At 42.1% G+C, this 21017-nt stretch overlaps 1 protein-coding gene across 9 annotated transcripts in view; it reads right to left on the bottom strand.

Moving 5' to 3' along the window:
* DOCK9 (dedicator of cytokinesis 9) overlaps positions 1-20348 on the bottom strand; it is a 111861-nt gene extending 91513 nt beyond the window's left edge. For 5 of the 9 annotated variants that reach the window (XM_072347981.1, XM_072348044.1, XM_072348054.1 and 2 more), the window contains exon 1: positions 4787-5412. In XM_072347981.1, the coding sequence (XP_072204082.1) occupies positions 4787-4948 (162 nt within the window). In that variant the 5' untranslated portion in view covers positions 4949-5412. Of the gene's footprint in view, positions 1-4786; positions 5413-20114 lie in introns of those variants that run through there. The other 4 variants (XM_072348008.1, XM_072348025.1, XM_072348105.1 and 1 more) reach the window with 1 other exon arrangement.
* Between the last annotated feature and the right edge of the window lie 669 nt (positions 20349-21017).

The following is a 21017-nucleotide window of genomic DNA, read 5'->3' as shown; positions in this document are numbered from 1 at the left end:
GTTGATAGTAATTTGTTAATTCAGACAGCAAGGACATAAGGCCTTTTAGTAATGAACCTTATAAGCATGCCATATGTTAGATTAAGAAAACAATCAATTTAAAAAAGTAATTTAATATTAGCCTGAAATCAAAATATTTCCAACTGAAATGATTACTGTGGAGATAATTTCCAGAATGACACAGCTGTCTGCTGTCATTAATCAACCTTCCAATATGCAGATTTGGGTATATTTTCAAGATGTCCCGGTTCGTTATGAACAAAATGACTCAGCAGCAGCACAGAAACTGCAGCCACACAGAAATTCAATAAGGCCTAATGATGATGTTGCTGTAAAGTCAACAGGTTGCACGGACACAGAAACTGCAGTTATTATAACAGGTTGTTGGTTCTGTTTCCAGAAAAATCCCCGAATCCATCTGTTTTAGAGCTGAACATACACTATTCCAAAATGCCCTGTATTTCTTCTTGGAAATTTCGTAAGCACAAATGTAATACTGTTATTCAAATTAATGTCTTTTCCACAACAGGTTTAATACGATTTTAAAACTATTTAAATTGTTAGGCCATGTCCTGCACACACCCCAGTTACTAAATAGCTTTAACTAAGCTTTTGTAAAATGTCATGGGATAAACTGCAGCGTTGACTACAACAAGGAAAGCAAATGCAGTAAATACATATATATATATATTTCAAGCAAAAATCCAGCTGCTTTCTGCAATATTCAGACATCTAAAAGAAAATTATTGTCCATCAGCTCAGCTTGTGTCAATTCAGAAGCTTTGTCTTCTCCATTGGTCTTACCACTACAGCCAGTTAACTTCTTTGTTCACTCAACATCTCAACAGCTTATTAGCAAAGCTACTTTTAGTAATTGTGGTTTTCTTATACCTACCATCACCATTCTCCCATGCTCATTTTTCATCTGTATCTCCCATAGTAAACAGTTGTTTAGGCCCTAAACAGTAGAATAACATAACCCTCCTAGATACCTGTTGGTCATACTATGATTGCAAATAAAATACAATCCAACTGTAAGAATAAAGGCCATGAGAAAATAAAATCCTGCCACCTTCAAGATACTGCAATACATTAGAAACAGCACAATATCATGCTGAGAATGGGCTAAAAAACAAGTCACAGGAGAATCAAAGCTAAGTACTGTAATTTTGAATTTTGACAAAGCCACAGTAATATATACTGTAATTGATTTCCATGCAATCATAGAATCATTTTTACATTAAAAATAACCCTCAAGACCATCAAGTCCAATGACCAACCTGACCTACTGATTGCCATCACTAAGCTACATCCCTTAATGTCACATCTGTGTGTTTCTTAAATGCCTCCAGGGATAGTTACTCCACCACTATTCTTGGGCAGCCTCTTCCAGCACTTGACACCTCTCCATGAAGAAATCCTTCCTGATGTTCATCCCAATCCTCCCCTGACTCAACTGAAAGCCATTTCCTTGTGCCTTGTCACATGAGAAAAGAGACAGACCTCCTTCTAGCTGCAACTTCCTTCCAGGTAGTTCTAGAGAGCAATGAAGTCTCTCCTCAGCTTCCTCTTCTCCAGACTCAGCAGTCACAGCTCCCTCGGCCATTCCTTGTAAGTTTCACACCCTTCTACTTACCATAAAACTAAGCAGATTAGAATATTTTTCCTTAACATTTACAGAAAACAAATATGGCCTGGGAGGATATTTGAAGAGAATACAGTTGCATTAATTTTCTCGTTAAAAGTTGCATCATCTCAAAATAAATTTATAATCTTACAAAAACATTGGTTTATACCCCAATGAACATAGAGATCCTGTGAGGTCCTTCAGACTCTGTGCTGATGAATAAGATAACGTGTATATGATGAGCTAGAAACGTTCCTGTATGAATGATATGGCACGTTCGCTGCAAGCTCAAATAATCTCAGATGGGTAAAAATAAACTGTGTTCCCAAGAAGGACATTCTCACTCAGCCTTCATTTTATCTTTCATCTTCAAGCAAAAGAGCACACCTGCTTAAGATAAAACTTTAATTAGACTTAATAAGGATATAGATACAGCTTCCTGATCTCTGGACTACAATTTAAATGGGAAAAAAAAAATAAAATCATATAGAATGCACTACATCAACTATTGCCGCCTCCTTGTTTCTTCACAGGATGGAGCTTTTTCCTCCCAGGAGAACTGCCTGAGTACTTTCTGCTCACAGGAAATTTTCACAGATTTTCAACGCCGGTTTTGCAAGAGGGTCAATGTGTAGTTACAGCACAGAACTCCCTGAAATTTACGGGCGTTTTGACAACAGCTGTGTATCAGGAGATATTTGATCCAAACTAGCTAAACAGAGCAGATAGCAGAAACAGCCAAAAAGGCAGTTAATAAATTGCAGCTGTAATATATGCTACTGCACAAACAAATAAGTAGGTGGAGTCATACACCCACACAAGCATCTGTTGCAACAAACACCACAGTGAAGGAAAACACAGGAAGGTGACACACACGGTCATTCTCTTTTCACACTGGCCATGCAGCTTCCCTCCTGAGGAAGTACATTCCTCAAGTCTTCACCACCCCAAAATGGCTTCTTAGGGAGAAGCAAGGCCTCTTCTATTGCTGAAAACCAGTCTTTAGAGATGGAGGAAATGGCAAAATCAGGTTCGAACAGCAAAGTATGAGAAAGTATTTAGAGTTATTTGTATACATTTAGATAAGCTTTGTAAAATAACTTGTCACTACTGCCAAGATCGCAGTGTCTTTCCTGCTTTCCACTCTTCAGCAGTAAATCAGGAGCAACTGTTCCCAGTCTGAGTCACCAAAAGCCATAGCAAGGCTCAGCTGTGACTGGCAAGATGGTCACCTCTCAATGAAGGGCCAGATTTTTTCTTGTAAGCTCTTGAAACCTTTCACTTTCACAAACTACAGCAATCCAGTACAGTGAGCAGGAAGTCATTCTGACCCCTCAATTCCCCAATCTTATATACTAAGCCTTACATTATTTATCCTGAGAAGAAACTTATCTTCACTTGCTACTTTCAGCTAAACCAAAGTGACAAAGCCATACAAATGTAAATATTTATATGGAAAATATAAACAAAGAAACAACATCAAAAATAGACCCCAGTTGTGTTATTTAAAAGCACTTGCAACTTTCGGAGTAGAAAAATGTCCCATTTAACAGATCTGGAACTTCAGTAGTACTTGGAAGGCTAAGGATATTTTGGGTTAATCTTGCTATTTTGCGAACCATTCTGCAGGCCCAAATTAAAAAGATATTAATCCAGGAAAAAAATAGCACAGAAAACAAAGATGAAGAAGATATATATATATATACATAATACAAATTACTTAAAATGATTTTTCACTCCAATATCCTATATTACATTCTATTTGTGTAATGGAAGGCCAGAAAAGGTGCTGGTTCCCGAATTCAAAGGCCTGCAAAAGTTATTAGAAGTAGTCGCTGTCCGGTGCTTAACAACTGTCTAATAACCATCTGTATGAGGCCAACTTGCAGATGTCTAACAGCATAAAGAGGTTTCTAATACACAGAAGAAGCCATTTTATTTGTAATAGCAAACAATATTAAGAATTTATGAAAAGCAATACTATCATGAAAGGCAATACACATACTGTCAGCTATTTTAAGCATCCAAAGGCAGTTCAGGTTCATTCCTGGAAACTAAGTAACGTGTGTGTATATATACATATATATATATATACATACACAAATACACATATACACTGCACATACACGTGTATACATGCATGTATACACATGTATACATACATATATTCTTTCCCTGAAGTTTTACTTGCATGTTTACACACACACACCCCTTTTTTCTCATCTTTCAGTTCAACAAGAATGAAGCTGACCAACATAAAGGCAACAGCTTTATGATATTTCTGAATGCTTTCCATATAGCTGCAGTTGCACGCTGTGGGTATGCCAGCAAGCACTACAAGCTTGCCGAAATTTCAAGGTACCACACCCCTCTTCTTCCAACCACCTTGTTGGTGAGTAAGCAATTAACAAGCGACCTAAAATTAATCGAAATAAATATTTAACTCCTTAATTCATCCAATTCTGAAGCAAGCACTGCTCGTTAGCTATTGCAATTCCACCCCCTCAAGCCTAAATGTAATATATCTGACGCACACAAGCGTCACTAACCTGCAGGGTACAAAGAAGATAGTCTCACTTTAAAGCAGGTTTTCTTTGCACCAAGCAACACCTAAAAAAGCATTTGAAAGCAGAGAAGGTGCAGAAAACAGTTACTGCTTCCTTTAACCATTTTTTTTTCTTCTAGAATGCTCTTGTACACATTCCAGTAACTTAAATGGAAACAGAATGTTTTCAGAGAAAAAAAAAAAACTATTATTCATCTGAAAAATAAACCTTAAATCCTGGGTTACCATTTTCCCAGCAATGCATTCCTCAGTTTTTCCAAATAATGTAATTATCTCATTTGAAGTGCCAAACACATTCCGAGAGCAGGTTAAGAAAGATTTAACATATGATCTTCTGTACCAATCCTGCTCATAGAGAGCAAATTGTTCATACTGTTAATACAAATCTAAATGACATAATGAGTATGAAGCCCAAGCTTTGATGTTACAGCTGCATGCACACGTGTATTACATGTCACATACATGCACTAGCATGCTATGCTATCAAGGCAAAGCATACCGAGTCAGTATACAGCAGACATTAAATAAGCATGGTATTTAGTTTAGCTTTCAAATAGCAGATAAAATTATTACTGAAACAAGTTTGTATTTACCAGAGATGAATGAATCAAGATTCCTGAATCTTCATCTGGCAAGCTGAATGCTGTATATTCAAGGGCATTGTTTTCCCCTTGCTGTTTGCAAATATAACCACAGTTTCTCTCAAAAACTGTTCGGATGCCTTTAAACAGAACCACGCTTGTAGTGCAACCCATTCCAAATCCGGTGAATTTTGCATCTCTAGCAGCCCCGACTGCATTTGCAGAATGTAGTCTTCCTTCGCTCAGCTCGGATTATTTCCCCGTGCTTTGCAGAAACATTTCTTTGTACAACCTTCATTATGTCCGACATTCAGTACGTTCCTCAACTGGAAGCCATCAGCTACCGAAATGTAATCCTATTTGTTTAAGCCAAACACTGCCAAAAATCCAGCTGCCGAAAAAATCAGAGGGTGATGAAAAGCAAAGGATACCTCAGCTGAAGAAGATAAGAGGCTTTCAGCATGCGCTCTACTCCACAAGAGAGATGAAAAGATATTCCGGAGGGTCTGGGAAACAGCTCCCAGATTTCAAAGATCCTCAGAACATAATCAAAGATGAAAGGAAACTGCAAAGATACTGCTGCAGTTTCTGCTGCCAGCCACAAAGAATCCTCATCTGCTGCAAGAAAGCACTCTCCCAGAATGCCTAGCACAGAGTTCGTACTAGCAAACAGTTCTTTCCTTGACCTATTTGTGCTTTTTAATGTTTAAAAGCAGAAATGTCACACGCAAGGACTCAAAAATGAAGGGAAATGATTAAGTTGTTGCTGCTAGTGAGAAATAAAACCCTTCAATCTAACCTAGATGTTACCAGCGTGCTGTTCTTAGTCCAGGCAAACCACAAGGGAGCTGGATGCTGACAACTGTCGTTATTTCTTCTTTTCTGCCTCACACACAAAAGTAGCCACTTGGAGTAGTGAGTCCCCATCTGCCAGAACTGACTTTATGAAGTCACCGATAGCAAATAGCTGTGCTCTCTTTTATTATTTTAATGACTATTTGACTATTCTTAATTAAAGGGACTCCAGGGAAACATGAAGGGAGGGGAAAAACAGATCAATGATGTCAACTACACATTTGTCCCCATACAAACTAACGTAGGGAAATGCTTAGATGCTGTAATGAATGATTCAGAAGAAATATTCAATGTTCATTCACATTCTTCATTTTTACATCTAACCAGTTAATGCATCTCAGAATTACACTTCTAACTCAAATATAGTATAATAGTATGTAGAAACACTGACTAAAAAGGAAAAAGAATCAATACTTGACAGCAATCCAAGTAGTTCCTTCCAGTCCCGTATTCTCCAGGGCAGCTGTTATCATGTTCCACACATTGTAAGAAATATAAATTGTGTTACAGCACTCTGTCAATAAGGAGTAGTTTCAGGCAGAGGAAAAAGAAAGTGAGGATGAAGTATTTAGCACAAATTCTACTCACTGTACAGCAGCTCATCGTGCATCAGACAGTTCTTTCAAACGGTGAGAAAATGGCCTCACTTTTAAAGCACCACGTAGGATGTGGAAACACACAAAGAGTTCATTGAGAAAGACAAACAAGATGACAGAATCACAGAACGATGGAGGTTGGAAGTGGCCTCAGGAGGTGCTCAAATTCAAAGCTGATAATGAGTAAATTTGATTCTGACTGCATCTTGAATAAATTTAGCATCATGTTCCTACAGTATCTTAAAAAAGGCAACTGAAACCGACTCGGATCAATACAATAGTGATAAATATGGCATAAAAAGCATTCCAAATTGAGCCTGAAAGGCAGATAAACATAAGGTCATAAGGGATGGGAAGAATCCAGATTGAGGAGGAGCGCGACCAGGTGCTTAAATATTAATACTGTGAGAAATCTGAATAGGTAAAGCACACTGCCAAGAAGCTGATTTTTTCCAATGCCACTATGGTGGAGCAAAGTGGAGATTCCCAGCTTTACAATGGATATTCCTGCAATTGTGATGAGCATCCTGCACTGCACAAAACAGTGAACGTGCAGACAGAAATGGGACACAGCTGCAATACTATCCACGAACAGAATTACATCTCAAAGTGAAACCAGGAGAATGGAAGAATTCTTGTGAGGGTCTGACGGAACTTTCTCTACCAAGAGAAGAGAGCTAAGGGACAGCCTGAGGTAGCCAAACATTTTAATCCAATGGCTAACAAGTAAACAAAACAAACAAGCAAAACATATGAACAAGACTGTATTGTTTGTGATATGAGTAGCAAGCTGGACATTACAAACTGTCTTTAGCTGCACCTGGTTTATGACAAGGTCTTTCTCCCCTAGGAGGGAAAGAAAGGAGGGCTGTGGAGAGATGACATGACTAATGTTGCTTCTCTTTGTGCAAAAAGGTCTGCATGCAGATTTCCAGAGTTATTTAAATTAGCATGTATTGCAAATATTGCATTCCTAGACTAGACTGCCTAGTTTATATGGGATGCAGTGAGCTTCTCCTTGCTACGTAGTGTACTGAACCAGTACTGACTGTGCTACAATACTCCTAAAGCTAAAAAGATGAAATGGCTGCTCCAAGTTGGTTCTTCAGAAGGCTGTGTCCATCTAAGACATGGGCAGTTAATACAGAAGAAGCTCAAGCCACCCTCCAAAATAATTGTTGGGAATTGCTTAACAGAGGTTCCACAATTACTTTTAAAGTTTAACCACCAGTCATCCCCTTATTGTTTAAAATGCCTAATGATCACTGTGTGCTACGATACCACAAGGCTTCAAAATATTAAGTAGCCCTACAGCAACCAAGAGAGTTCCAGCAAGCAGAATCTCAAAGGTAAAAAGTAAACATATGCCAGTAAACAGGTCATTTTAACCAACGCCTGCAGTTTCAGTTTGATGCTGGTCAGCACCCTACAAAGATAGAAGTCTTTAAGAAAAAGCTGCCTGAATTGATTTAAAATAGTCTTGTAAAACTCTCAGTAACAAGAACTTATCAGATGGAACTAGACAGAAATCAAACTAAGGAGAGCTTCCCATCAAGTATGTTGCCACAAAACAACACAGACATTTTGTCTTCAGACATGCCACCATTACAGGAAAGCGTTTCATGAAGACGCAAGGCCATACCTGCAGGAGAACGTAACTCAGTCAGGATTTAAGCATCTAGGCATTTATGGCACAAAAATACACATAACCCCTTAAAACATTTGAAGTACTTAAAATTTTACCAAAGAAATTGTCCTTGACATTTAACATTCTCAAACGGATGACATCTTGACAACAGCGAACATCTGGTTCCTTGGTGATTTTAACACATACTGACTCAACTCAGCTTCTCACAAAAACCTGACAGCGTCTGTAGGTGGAGCACTACCTTCCATCTGGCAGCAGTCTGTGAATCAGCTGGGAATGCTAGAGATGTGGGCCCAAAGCCACCTCAGCCCAGAAGGGTTAAAACAAACACCACCTATGGAGCGCCCCTGGAGTGCTTTAATAACTAGATAATAGTGCAACCAGACCAAGGTACTGGCTTTTGTTTGGTAAAGCTGCAGGAAAGAACTGAGATCCACAAGCCCTGCAAGAGGGAGAATAAAGAACAGTTCCTATTTACAAGTACATTCCTAGAGGAGAAGAAGAAAATTCAGGTTTTGGTTCCTGATATAAGGACTGCTGAGATCTTGGATAATTCTGCCTAAAGCGAATGCTCAAAGGAGATCTTATTGCTATCCACAACCACCTAAGAGGAAGGTTAAGAGAGAACAGAACCAGGCTCTTCTTGGTGGCAGTCACACAGCAGGAGACAATGCATGCAATATTTAATTTAGATAAAAGACGTTTTTGATGTGTATATATAATTTTTAACTATGAAAGGAGTCAACCTCCCCATGTGGATAGCAAAACTAGACTGGCACAGTCTCTAAACAACCAGACCTACTTTGAGCAGGGAACTGGACCAAGTAACTCATATTTGTCCTTCAGTCTGTGCCCTTGCGTGACTCTTTGGCTCTGTATCAGGTAGCCACATACCAACCACTGAAACAGAGAAAAGATCCAAGAGAATTCTGTGCTTGAAAAGAAGGCCAGCTATGCTTCCTCCAGGAGATAATCTTGACAATAGCATGTAATTTTGAATGAGAATCCACACAGTCAGCAAGGCCCTAAGAAGAGATACACATCAAAGAGAAATGAAAAAGCTACTGTAACATTAGAAACCCTAACTATATCACCAGGCTGAAGACCAAGAGCAAGTTTATCATCTACATAATTTGTCAAAAAGACAAAAATAAGGCTGAAAGCATTGAAGACTGGAGACAGAAATGAAGGTTGGAACATTTAGCCATGGAAGCTTGTCATAGCCAGCATATCAACATAAGCTGATTCTAATCTACATACAAGGGCATGTTTATATCTATTACGCCTTTCTCACATCTGGGCAAGTGGGAAGGAAGCCTAAATGATGCAACCCATGGAATGCTAATTCAGAGACTTTAATCTTGCGTACACAGTATCACGTACGTGCTGATGGAGAGATGCACACATTTAAAACCCCACTAATTGCAAAATACTAAATGCCATAGCTAGTACTTTCTTGTTGCATAACTGGGAGCTGCATAAAGGTCGACCTCACAAGTCCATTCTACACACGTAATAACACATCCTCATCCACAAGTGAGCATGGGGAAGAACCAGTAAGGCACACACCTTACGTTCAAGCATAACTCAAGCATATCTTGAGGGCAGCCATGCTAAGAATAACCCAGAGAACTTCAGGAAGTTGCCCAAGTTAAACTACACTGAGCAAATGAACTTTCATTAGTAAGCATGAGACATAAGACACCTATAACTCCTTTAATTGCTTTATGTTTCAAAGCATAGCATGGGATTCTGGTATGAAATATGCTCACATGACTCCATCTAGTGGTTACAAAACTTCCAGCTTTCTCAAGCTCGCCTTTTTACTCTGGGCTCTTTAAACAACTGACATGATAGGCACAACATACACTTCTTATAATTAAGTGCAGAACATGTCACTAACAATATTATTTTCAGGAACACTGATGAAACCATACTAAAGTACAGTCAAAATACAGCAGACTAGGGAAAAAATAAACAGTTAAAGCCCAGTTTCTGAGCAACAGTACTGTGTTCAGGGAAGAGCATCAGGAACTCAGAGCTCACATTAACTTTGATTCCCCTTACAAAGGCTATTCAGATTCAAGTTATTCTCCTTTTCTTTGTTACTAGTTCATTAAGGAACAAGTTCCAAGTTCCCTCCAGCATATCACTAGCTGCCAAAAACTATGCTGGAAGTATTATCCCTTGATATTTACCAGTAAGACTATACACAGTGAGAATTCTTTTCTTCCCAAACTTCACAAGGGAAAACCTTGTGGATCATGCTGTATGCTACAACGAGGAAGAAGTTCATAAACAACATTCTTAGGCCATCCGAGGCCATGCACAATACCAGGTAGATAACTCCATGGCAGTAACAGGCCTGGCAAACAAGACTCCCAGGAGAATTTTGGAGGAAACTAGAATAGCACCCTCCAAGTAATTACGAAGTGTGTCATCTCTTCATTAACCTGAATGCTCTTTTTAGACTGACTCAAATTGGAGGTTCAACAAGAACTCAAGATCCCCCTCAAGACTAGCAAACACTAAGAGCGAAGCCTCCTTAAACATTCTTAATGGCAAACATACAACAATGACTTTCAACTAAACCACCTACTGAGTCGGCTGCAAAAGTATCGGTGCCAGTCTGTGCAAGAAGGTGCAAATGTGCTTAACAGAATGAGGTCGGAAGCACCACTTAACATCACAGCACTGGGGCACTGGCAATGCTTTCAAACTGGAAATGGGATGAGTACCTTTCAAACATTTAAAAAACACAGCCTTTTTAATTACTTTGTTTTAAGCCCACAATGCTAGTATTTCCATTAACTAAAAGTTTCTTCACAAATCTGTTAAAATGAGACTGAGACCTATCTCACTATCCTTTTCTCCCACTGAAATCTTTCGTTGGAGCATGTGTCAAAACACAAGCATATCACACAATCACAGAATGGCTTGGGTTGGAAGGGACCTCAAGGATCACAAAGCTCCAACCCCTCTACCACAGGCAGGGCCATCAACCTCCCCATTAATACTAGACCAGACTGCCCAGGGCTCCATCCAACCTGGCCTTGAACACCTCCAGAGACAGGGCATCCACAGCCTCTCTGGGCATCCTGTGCCAGCACCTCACTACTCTCATAGTAAAGAACTTAACACGAACACAAGAACACAGGCTCTGTCTGGATGCACAAGCTGACAACTTACATTTCTACACATCCACATGCATTGAATCCTAGGCCCCTGAAATCAACTGCACTTATGATTTCAAAGATGATAACACACAAATTGTAAAACATTACACTACACACTGATGTAAACTGATATTGAAATTCTTTCCCTGCTTAGTAATATGAAAGCATTACCCATTCTCAGTATAACATGCAGCCATTCCTGGTTGGAGGATTAACTTTATAGCAGTAAAAACATAAACTACTCCGAATTCACAAAATAACTCCTTCCCAACCACAGAGCACCTGAATGTAGTATAAGCAGTTCAGCCTGTGACTCAAATTTCCAAAGCTAGAGCAGCATCTGTCACCATGCTACCTCCTTTGAAGTCCACAGCTACAGCTCAGTATCAAAAAGCAACCACGAGCACACAAAGCAGCAGCTAAGGATTATTTATTTACACGTTGGCTCTATATTACAGGCCTTCCTGTATTCTAGCTGCTCTGAATCAGCATTACTCCTCCTCAGTTTTGTTGCAACTAAACTTAAATCTTGAAAGTTTTTAAAATATATTTTGGTTATTCAGTTAATTCTGTGTCATAGAATGGTTTGGGTTGGAAGGGATCTGTAACATCCCCTAGTTCCAACCCCCTGCTATAGGTAGGGACACCTCCCAATAGTCAAGATTGCTCACAGCCTCATCCAGCCTGGCCTTGAGTGCTTCCAGGGAAGAGGCATCCACAACCTCTCTGGGCAACCTGTTCCAGCGTCTCACCACCCTCACAGTAAAGAATGTCTTCCTAATATCTAGTCTATATCTACTCTCTTCTAGTTTAAAGCCATTTTCCCTCATCCTATCATTACGTGGCTTAAAAAAGTCTGTCTCCAGCTTTCCTGTAGGCACCTTCAGGTACTGGAAGATCACTATAATGTCTCCTCAGAGCCTTCTCTTCTCCAGGCTGAAGAGGCCCAGCTCACTCAGCCTGTCCTCACAGGGGAGGTGCTCCAGCCCTCTGATTATCTTTATGGCCCTCCTCCAACAACTCCATGTCAAGTCACTCAATACTCCCACTGTGTGAATAACTATGTTTCTTAGTAGAAGAAACTACAAAAGGGCCTATTTAATTTCAGCTGGTAGGGACTGTAACATTGTTTATGCACAAACTTGATCCCTGAAGGTTTCAAACCTTTGGAAGAATGGGATGTTAGTATTGTTGGTGTTTTTGGCCCATATTTTTATTTTCTAGTATTCTTTTCTAGGATAATCAGAAGAAGAAATTTTCCAGAGTACTACCAAGTACAGAGAAGAAAAAAAAAGAAAGAAATGTAAACTATTTTTCCTTGAGTTTCTCAGAATTATGAAGTTGATATTTCTTGAACTACTGGTATCAACAATATTGTCTCAGACAGAAAAATTAACCAGAACTGCTCTTTCTGGACACAACAATATTCAAGGGGCTAAATAATAAATTTCCCTCTTCAAACACCTGATATCCTTCCTTATTGATGGCAAGCAGAAAGAAATTCCAGTTGGCCCTGGAATACAAATGGTTTTGTTGTTTTTTCCTTGGGAGAAAGCCCCAAACCAAAGGCTGGCCTGGGCCCAGTGGCTTGGAGTAGAATTCCAGCTGAGGTTTGGATTCACACTGACAGCACCACATACGCCAGTCTGAATCAGTCTGCAATCTGGTTGCCTCCTTGGGACGCAGAGCTAAGGTTAATTTGTTCTTACAAATACCCATCGGTAGCCCCACGTTGACACCACCACCTAAAATAAAGCACAGGTTTACAGAATGGAGACATGAGATGGCTGAAGTCACTAGGGCCAAGTCCTGCCTGAGCAGGGCCATGTTAGTCTCACCAGTCTGAGGTGTGAGATCCACAAGGTTTCCAACAGAGATCTGAATCGTGTCTTTCTAGTTTTTCCCACTTTAACTGCCAGAGCCTCCAAGACAGGCAGCAGACTTTGGAGCCAACATCAGAATGCACAAAGACAATATGCTTAATTCCCCATTCCTCCTTTCATACCTGAATCATCAGTCAGAAGGGAGGGGGGGTGACAAAGTGCTCTAACAGATATCTTCGCACCAACAATCTGATTGCAGGGGCGGGGAGTGGGACTCTTAAGTTTTCCTGTTTTCTTAATGTGTCTCCAGCAAAGCTGGTATTTCTTTCAACAAGCAGTAATAGTATCTGCTACAGATGTTGGATTTCTTTTACCAAATGTTCGCTCTCCAAGTGGGTTTTCTTCACAAAAATCCCTTTCAGAATTCCTGCTCGACTTTCTGAAGATTTCTGGGTGCCTCAGCCTACCTTTTTCCCAAGCAGAGTCCATTGTACCAATGAAATCCTGGTCATTGTTTAACACATGAAGTAAACCAAAGAGTTTTAAGACTGTTTTTTCATTTGTTTGTTTTGTTTTTAATAGGACAGGAAACTTCTATTCTGAGTTAATACATGCTCACTTTCATTCTCACCAGAATAACTCCAAGTACTTCCACAGGAAAAAACAGCCCACAGCACTCTCACAATATGATACCCAAGATTATTTCACAGTTATCTTAAACTCAATCACCTACTTACATCAGTGCCTGTGGAGTAAGACAGAATGCAAACCTTTCCCCCCACACACACACATGCCTATCTTCTGTATGGAGGTCTCAGGTAAGTTTACACGCTCGGAATAATTAGAGTATCTTCTCATCTTTAGGTATGCTATTTCCAAAATCTTTCAATGAGAAAAGCATTGTGTAATACACAGATTACTTATGCAGCTTTATGCATTTTACGCTTTGCATAATTAATGCTTTTGATGGACACAGATGATCTAAGGGGAATGTGGAGAGACAAAGAAGAATGAATCTATTTTTCCCTTCTTTCAAATGGAGCTTTGCCTGCTGTACCCACATCAAGTAACGTACCCAAGATCATTTGACCTCAAAACCTTTAACTAAATACTAGCTAAGGAAGAGGGATTTCTGTATATTTTTCATACACCGTACTTTCAATATCAGTGCATTAGGTAAGTTCTTCAAACCCCATTGCAAATTTCAGTTCCTCGGATCCAAGTGATAAAGATGAGACACTGCCTCCTCCACAGTGAGCCACTGGCACCAAACCCCCTCTCAATACTTACAGAAGTTCAAGGTAAAAGCAACACATGCAGTGCCTTTCTAAGAATGATGCACCCAAGCTTTCTGCTACCTGAAAAACAATACCCCTTATTAGCTTCAATGAGTTACCGGTATCTTTACCAATAATTTTTAAAGCAAGCGTGTGAATTTTGCAGTCTTAAATCTACTTCAAGAATACAATGTCAGGTTATGTGGTCAAACTCACCAATTATTGAGTTTCACATGTAAGTGCATACACATGACAGCTATCTAATCTCAGGTACTACTCAGAGGCAAGTGATCACTCACCCCAACAGCCATATACACTTAACAGTAATTTGAGCAATGACACCTATGCATTAACAATAAACAGTTGATATTAAAGTTGGAGTTTGCAGAACTAGTAATTACAGAACTTTTTGAAACACTGGCATGGGTCACGATGCAGCATAAGCAAACATGTGGCTTTAAGTTGGACATAATGTTGTAAGTTTATTGCATAAGATGTTTAATATATGGAAAAATATTGTTATGGAATTCCCAAGTTTCATTTCAGGTGTGAAAAGTTATACTGTTATTGAGATATAAACATGTGATCTTGATTGGGCTTTTAAGGGCATTAGTAGAAGGGGGAGAAGAAAAACCCTGCAGCATTCTGTGCTGCATGAGCTGTTGACACCACAGCTCAGACCACCACCACCACACACCTGATGTTTGCTGTATTAGAAACAACAGTTTTAAAAGCATTTATTCCTGTTTCAAACAATCATCCTTATCTCTGGGCCAAGAAAAGCTCTAGGAAAATAAATAAATAAATAAATTAGATGAAGCTAACAAGAACGATCCGCTGCTGCTGAATGGGTTAATATATTTCTGTTCATACAAGAATGTTTCCCCTCACAATCTCTTTCTGAACAAGCATGCCGACATATTACATTTATGCAAGTCTTAAGGTATTTATTAGTAGAAACTTTAGTGCTATAGCCCAGCCTCTGAATCTTCCCAACCACAAAAATGTCTCGTACCCAACAAGTCCTCTTAGCAGCACCAGACTTGCCAGAAACAACCATTCCATTACTGGTGTTTTGCATCCAATTGAAAAGGTTTTTGCATGCACTTTGCTGAAGTAAAATAAGCATATTTATCACAAAGATCACATACTCCGCCAACTTTTATTTCCTTTAGGAAATGTAAGTGGTGCACTCCATAAACTAAAACCACCTATTCAGGTTGAGCATCATCTTCCCCTCCCTCCCCTCCATCCTAAAGTTCAACAGTTCAGATACTAACTAAGCACTACAATTCATATGCAGCTCCTTCAGGCTGAGATGCCTTGGGATGATGCTCAACTGGAAGCAACCATTTTTCTTTGAAAATCCTTAGTGTCAGCTCTCATCTCCTTGCTTTTGCCTCCCCATTCATTACGATGTACTTCTAAAATCGTTATGTATTTAATTTCACATTCCATTTACAGAAAGCCCAAAGCTTTATCCATGTTTCAACCTTTACAGCATCCATCAACTACTCCAGTCCCTGCTCTCTGTCTCAGCATCCCTCCAGCATTACACATCACTTTCTCAGTTGCTGGCTTGCTTTAGGGAAAGAGAGAACTATTTCTATACAACACAGCAGCTAAAAATCTCACCACTGATGAGGTTTTAAATACTCCATTCGCCATACATGGAGCAAACATGCGGAAAAGCACACAAACCCTCTCGGTGTACAGAACATATGAAAGGATACGCATATCGGAGAAAAAAAATACCAAGCCAAAATGAATACTGCACAATCCTCCAAATAATAGTGTGCATGGAGAAGCAGTGTGTTAATGCATAGCAATAACATAGTAAAGATCAGAACTGCAAAGACAGAATTGACACTGTGTTCAAGTTCAGTATAAGCCTCCTTAAAACAAAGAGCAACCAATCAAATAACAACAGAACTCCACTAATTGTTGATCCAAGTGTTGTTTTAGAGATGCAAGCACTGTTTTTATGATATACTGACTTCCCACTACATCTGAGAAGCTCCATTTCTGCAGGACTTTTAGAACTTAACACCTCTACCATGTACTTAAAGTTACATACGAAGCCTCAAAATGACTATTTCAACCTTCAAACACTCAAACCTACTTTGCATTAAATCAAGAAGGAGTACTGCAGAAGATAATCTGGGGATCACTTAAATTCCATACCATTTTCCCATATCTCCAGTGTGTACAATGTTGATTTTTATATAGAGGAAACATCTGCCAAGTTATTTGGAACGATGTAAATCTTCTAATTATCTGCATACATGATAATGGCACTTTACTGTTAACTTGGCATAAGATGAGCCAACTTGGCATGTCATTCTCCTAGTTGGTTGTTCATCCATCCTTAAATGTAAGGTTAATTTAGGATAAGGCACAACACCTATTTTGTCACTACAATAATTTATCATTATCATTTCAATGAACGAGATACCAAGCTCCATCTTTCTCCTTTCCATGTTTTAGGTAATGTGGTATCACTTACCGAGATCACTGCCAGTTCTGCATAAGGCTACAACTGCATTGAAATCTGCTCTTGATAAGACTGCTGTAGAAACAGACTTGTGATCCTCACAGCCCTCCCCCCCAGACATAAATGTATTTGGACAGCCAAAGGCACCAACATGAAGTCGCACAACGTAAGTCAAAAGAAGTCTGAAGTCAAACTAGTGGCAACGTGCAAGAAAATCATGTTAAACAAGCATGCTAATGTCATGCAGGAAATAGCAAAAACTGAATCCAAACAATCAGTATATATCATCATCATAGTATTGTGCGAGTTGGAAGGGACCTTAGAGATCATCGAGTCCAACTCCCGGGATTCGAGCCCTCTGTGTAGCAGAGCGGCACTTCTACCCCCTGCTCCACAGGGGGGGATTCGAACCCGGGCCCCCTGGTGTTGCAAACGGGAATTCTACCGCTGCGCCACCGGAGGCACACATATCTTAAGTATCAGAAACAATGAAAAGTTGAGAGACAATTATTAACATTTGCAACTGTGCCAACTAAATCATACCTGTCGGTTCAGAAAAATAAAACAAATAAAAAGAATGGATGAGATCTTAAAAGTTGCCAAGATAGCTTGTTTCATTCTGATTAAAACTGGCTTGGCCAACCACATCTGCTTACTATTCAGCCAGGCTATTTAGTCTATCAATTGATCGAAATTCAATGACATTCAGCTCCAACGGAAAGCAATATGACAATATAATATATGTCATGCTATCCTACTGATGATGCTGTTTTCAATCCTCTTTCATGAATACAATTCTGGGAACATTTATGCAGCAGAAAAGATGAGCGTGTTTTAGAAATGCTACCTGGTAAGCCTCATTTAAACACAGGAGATGCTTTTTATTCAAAACAGTGCAAGACAGACTGTATTGTTGATGGTAAAAATGGATGGGCTTGTTCACTAGAAGCTACAATAACAAAACAAATAATTCATGCAACTTCACAAGTATTAGCAATTCTTTTCTGTCTTCTACTGCAAATAATCATCAAATAATCATGGCATGACTTGTATCGCTCATCAGCACATCCTAGAGCAGAGATGTACAATCTGAAGCAACGTTTGCTCATACACATCTGGGCAGCTGATCCACCAAGAACTGCAAGCTTAGATTCGTTCCTTCCTACCTCCAGAACCCTCACTGCAAGCCCAGCCAAGGGAAAACAGAATTTGTCCATGACCCATGTGATGACAGTAAGATCATATCAGTTACTAATGCTGAGCAATGTCTGGTAGACAACCCAGTTCAGAAACTCCTTGGGGGCTGCTCTACCAAAGAGCTTTTGAGGAAGATTAGGGGAGGAGAAAAAAAAAGTGGATCTTCAAAGCAACAGATCCAAATAGAACCTTCGACAACAACTTCAATACTGATAAGAATCCTGTGTCTATCGTATCAGCCTAAGAAACTTCTCTGGTAATAAAACCCAGGAACTCTGTCAGCCCAGAAGCCAGTCAACTTAGAGAAGTAAATATTTCTTATTTCTAATACTTTTGAAGCATTGAACAGTACTATCCTAAACACCATTTCAAAGAAAAAGAAGTACAGTTTCATTCTAAACATCACGATGCCCTATAAAAAGTTACAGCAAACTCAAAAGTTAACTCATAAAGGAACAGTTGGGAGCACTAGGCTTTCATTACAGGATTTCAGCATCATGTGAGGAGGACAGAGGAGTTCGGTAATAAAGTAGAGGGTGTGATAGTAAGGAGGATGTAACAGCAGGGGCAACATCACTGGCACAGGAGGGTGAGCTTCAGCACAAGGCTGAGAGAGACAGGGATGTTGCTTTGCTTGCCAAGCTAACAGAAACAGATCACAAAGCTGTCCTGATATGTAAGTCATCAGTTTCGCTTTCAAAAACAGCAAGGAAAGACCTACAAAGTAAGACTGAGCCAGTACTCCACTTACCATCACTTCCTTCAGCTCATCAGAATTCTGCAGGATAATCTGTTGTGGCAAAACTACTTTGAACTGAATACTTAATGAATAACACCACTTGATGTATTCGACTGAGTTGAGGAAGTAAAAGAACGAGGAAAACGTTTTCCAGATCATCTCAATGATACCAGTTATAAGTGAATGACGCCAGTTATAAGTGAAATGCATCCAAAGGATGGGAGCAAAAGGGCTGCTTTGTTGGGGGAGGGAAGGCAGGAAAGGTCGCTGATTATTCCAAAAGCAACTTTACTTCCATACTTTATACCTGAATTCCCTTCGTACTCCCTCCCTAATTCCTATCTGTCCAGAAAAGAGTAGATCCCTGGAGAAATGTTGATGTCAAGTAGATGTTCTGCGTGCTGCTGCCTTGTGGAAAGCTGCCACTCAGGCAGACACTGAACTGTTCCTATTAGTGCTTGTGTTATGTAGTCCTCGAACCACGGTTATATAAAGAGCAATTGAATTTCAGAGCCATCACTTTCATAAAGTGTGCCTTTAAACTACAGCTGCAGCATGCAGTCCTGACATAGATTGGTGCACGTTAGAAGAGAAGCTGTATGTTCTGACAAGCAGTACAGAGAAGAGCACACTTGGCATTACAACACTGACAGCAAACGAGGCAGGACAGCTTCCAGCATCGGGAATCCCAACACCGAAGCCTCTCTACTTACACAGGGTTAAGAGCTTACTGAAACATTCCCCTGGGAGATAACGGAACCACACTCAGCACAAACGCATACCGTGAAGAGGAGCCCTATGAGAAGCTCTGACCCACCTTGCGAGGCCACCTAAAACGTCACCACCTGAGCGCAGCCAGAAGCAGCCATACCTCTGTGTCACAGCTCCGCTTGGCACTAAAGTACACTCAGCACTTCAGGTTAAATTAATGCAGCAAACCGTGAAGCAGTGAGCGCGGTGCGGGCAGGAGGGACGCCCAGCACACTCAAGCGCTATTCCTGCCGGCGCTCATCCATCCTTCGACTCGAGGCGAGGCACCAAACACAACAACAACAACAAAGTGCCCTAATCGCAAGACGTGCAGACGGCGTTAGGACGGAAAGAATGACTTCTGCACCATTTGCCTGGCTGCGAGAGCGCCCGGAACAAGGCGAGCGGCGAGCTGCAGCCGTCCCGCAGGTGGAGGACGGCAGGAGGCCTCCGGACGTATCTAGGACGCAGCTCTGTCCCCCGCGAAACAAAAGGCACAAAATTACAACGGGAAGGAGCGGAGCGAGCGGCGGGGCGGCAGGTTACCGGGCGGGGCTCCCCCGCCGGCGCTGCCCGAGGAGGAACCGGCAGGAAGGCAGCGCCCGGCCGTGCCCGCCGGGCCCCGCCGCCGCCGCCGCCTCCTCCCGCGGCCGAGGATCGCGCCCCGCAGGGACCCGAGGCCCCATCTCCGCCCCGGGGCCGCCGCCCGCCTCCTTCCCGGCGGCCACGCGAGGCCGCGCAGCGGCTCCCCCCGCCCGCAGCCCCCGGTGCCGCGCCGCGCTCACCACCAGGACGGAGCCGCGCACCACCTCCGAGACGCTCTGCCGCAGCTCGGCCGCCGTGCCGGGCTTACTCAGCGCCCGCGTGAACTTGCGAGTCTCCGGCGCCGCCAGTGCCATGGCTGCTGCCGGCCCGTCCGGCTCCGCTCCGCTCACGGTCCGGCGGCCGGGCGGCCCCGCGTGCGGCGGCGGTAGGGGCGCGCGAGCCCCGCCGGGGGGTGTCGCCGCTCCTGTCAGGTAGCCCCGCCCCCCGGCAGGGCCGGCGCGCGCCGCGCTCCCACCTCCGAGCCCGCCGGGCGGGGGCGATGGGGCGCCGCCGCCGCCGAGGCCGATTGGCGCGGAGCGCCCGGGCCCCGCCCCCACCTGTCCCCGGGGCGGCTTTGCGATTGGGCGGCCGGTTACCTGCCCGCCGAGACTCCCCACCCTCATTGGCTCAGCGCGGAGCAGAGGCCAAGGTGAGGGGCGGGGCTGACGGGAGGCGGAAGTCGCCTCCCCTGTGAGCGGGTCCCGCCCCTGTGGGCGGGCGGTGCCGCGTAACGGCTGCGGGGAAGGTCCCGCCGGGATGGAGGCGGCTCCGTGCGGGCAGCCCGCGCTCCGTCGGGTTCAGGGAGCGCTGCACGGCGCCCACCGTACTGCGGTGCCCTGTGCGAGCCGCGGGGTGCGGAGCTGTTGTGGCTATGAGTCAGTGTTTAAGCTGCTCCGTCGGTGGATCGGGGGTGAGCAGCTCTGCCAAGGTTTACCTGAGGTAACGGGGATGAGCGCGCTTAGGATCATCAGGCGGTATTTTCTGCCTCAGTCTCCGGGCTGTGGCTTAGATTTCAAACCCCCGCAAGTAAACGCACCTTGGGTGTTATATCAATAATGGATGAGCCTTTTTTTTCCAAAATAAAATGTTACTGTCAAAGCAAT

Source organism: Excalfactoria chinensis, chromosome 1, assembly GCF_039878825.1.
Source record: "Excalfactoria chinensis isolate bCotChi1 chromosome 1, bCotChi1.hap2, whole genome shotgun sequence".
Taxonomy (NCBI): Eukaryota; Metazoa; Chordata; class Aves; order Galliformes; family Phasianidae; genus Excalfactoria; species Excalfactoria chinensis.
This window is presented reverse-complemented; position numbering and strand designations above follow the sequence as displayed.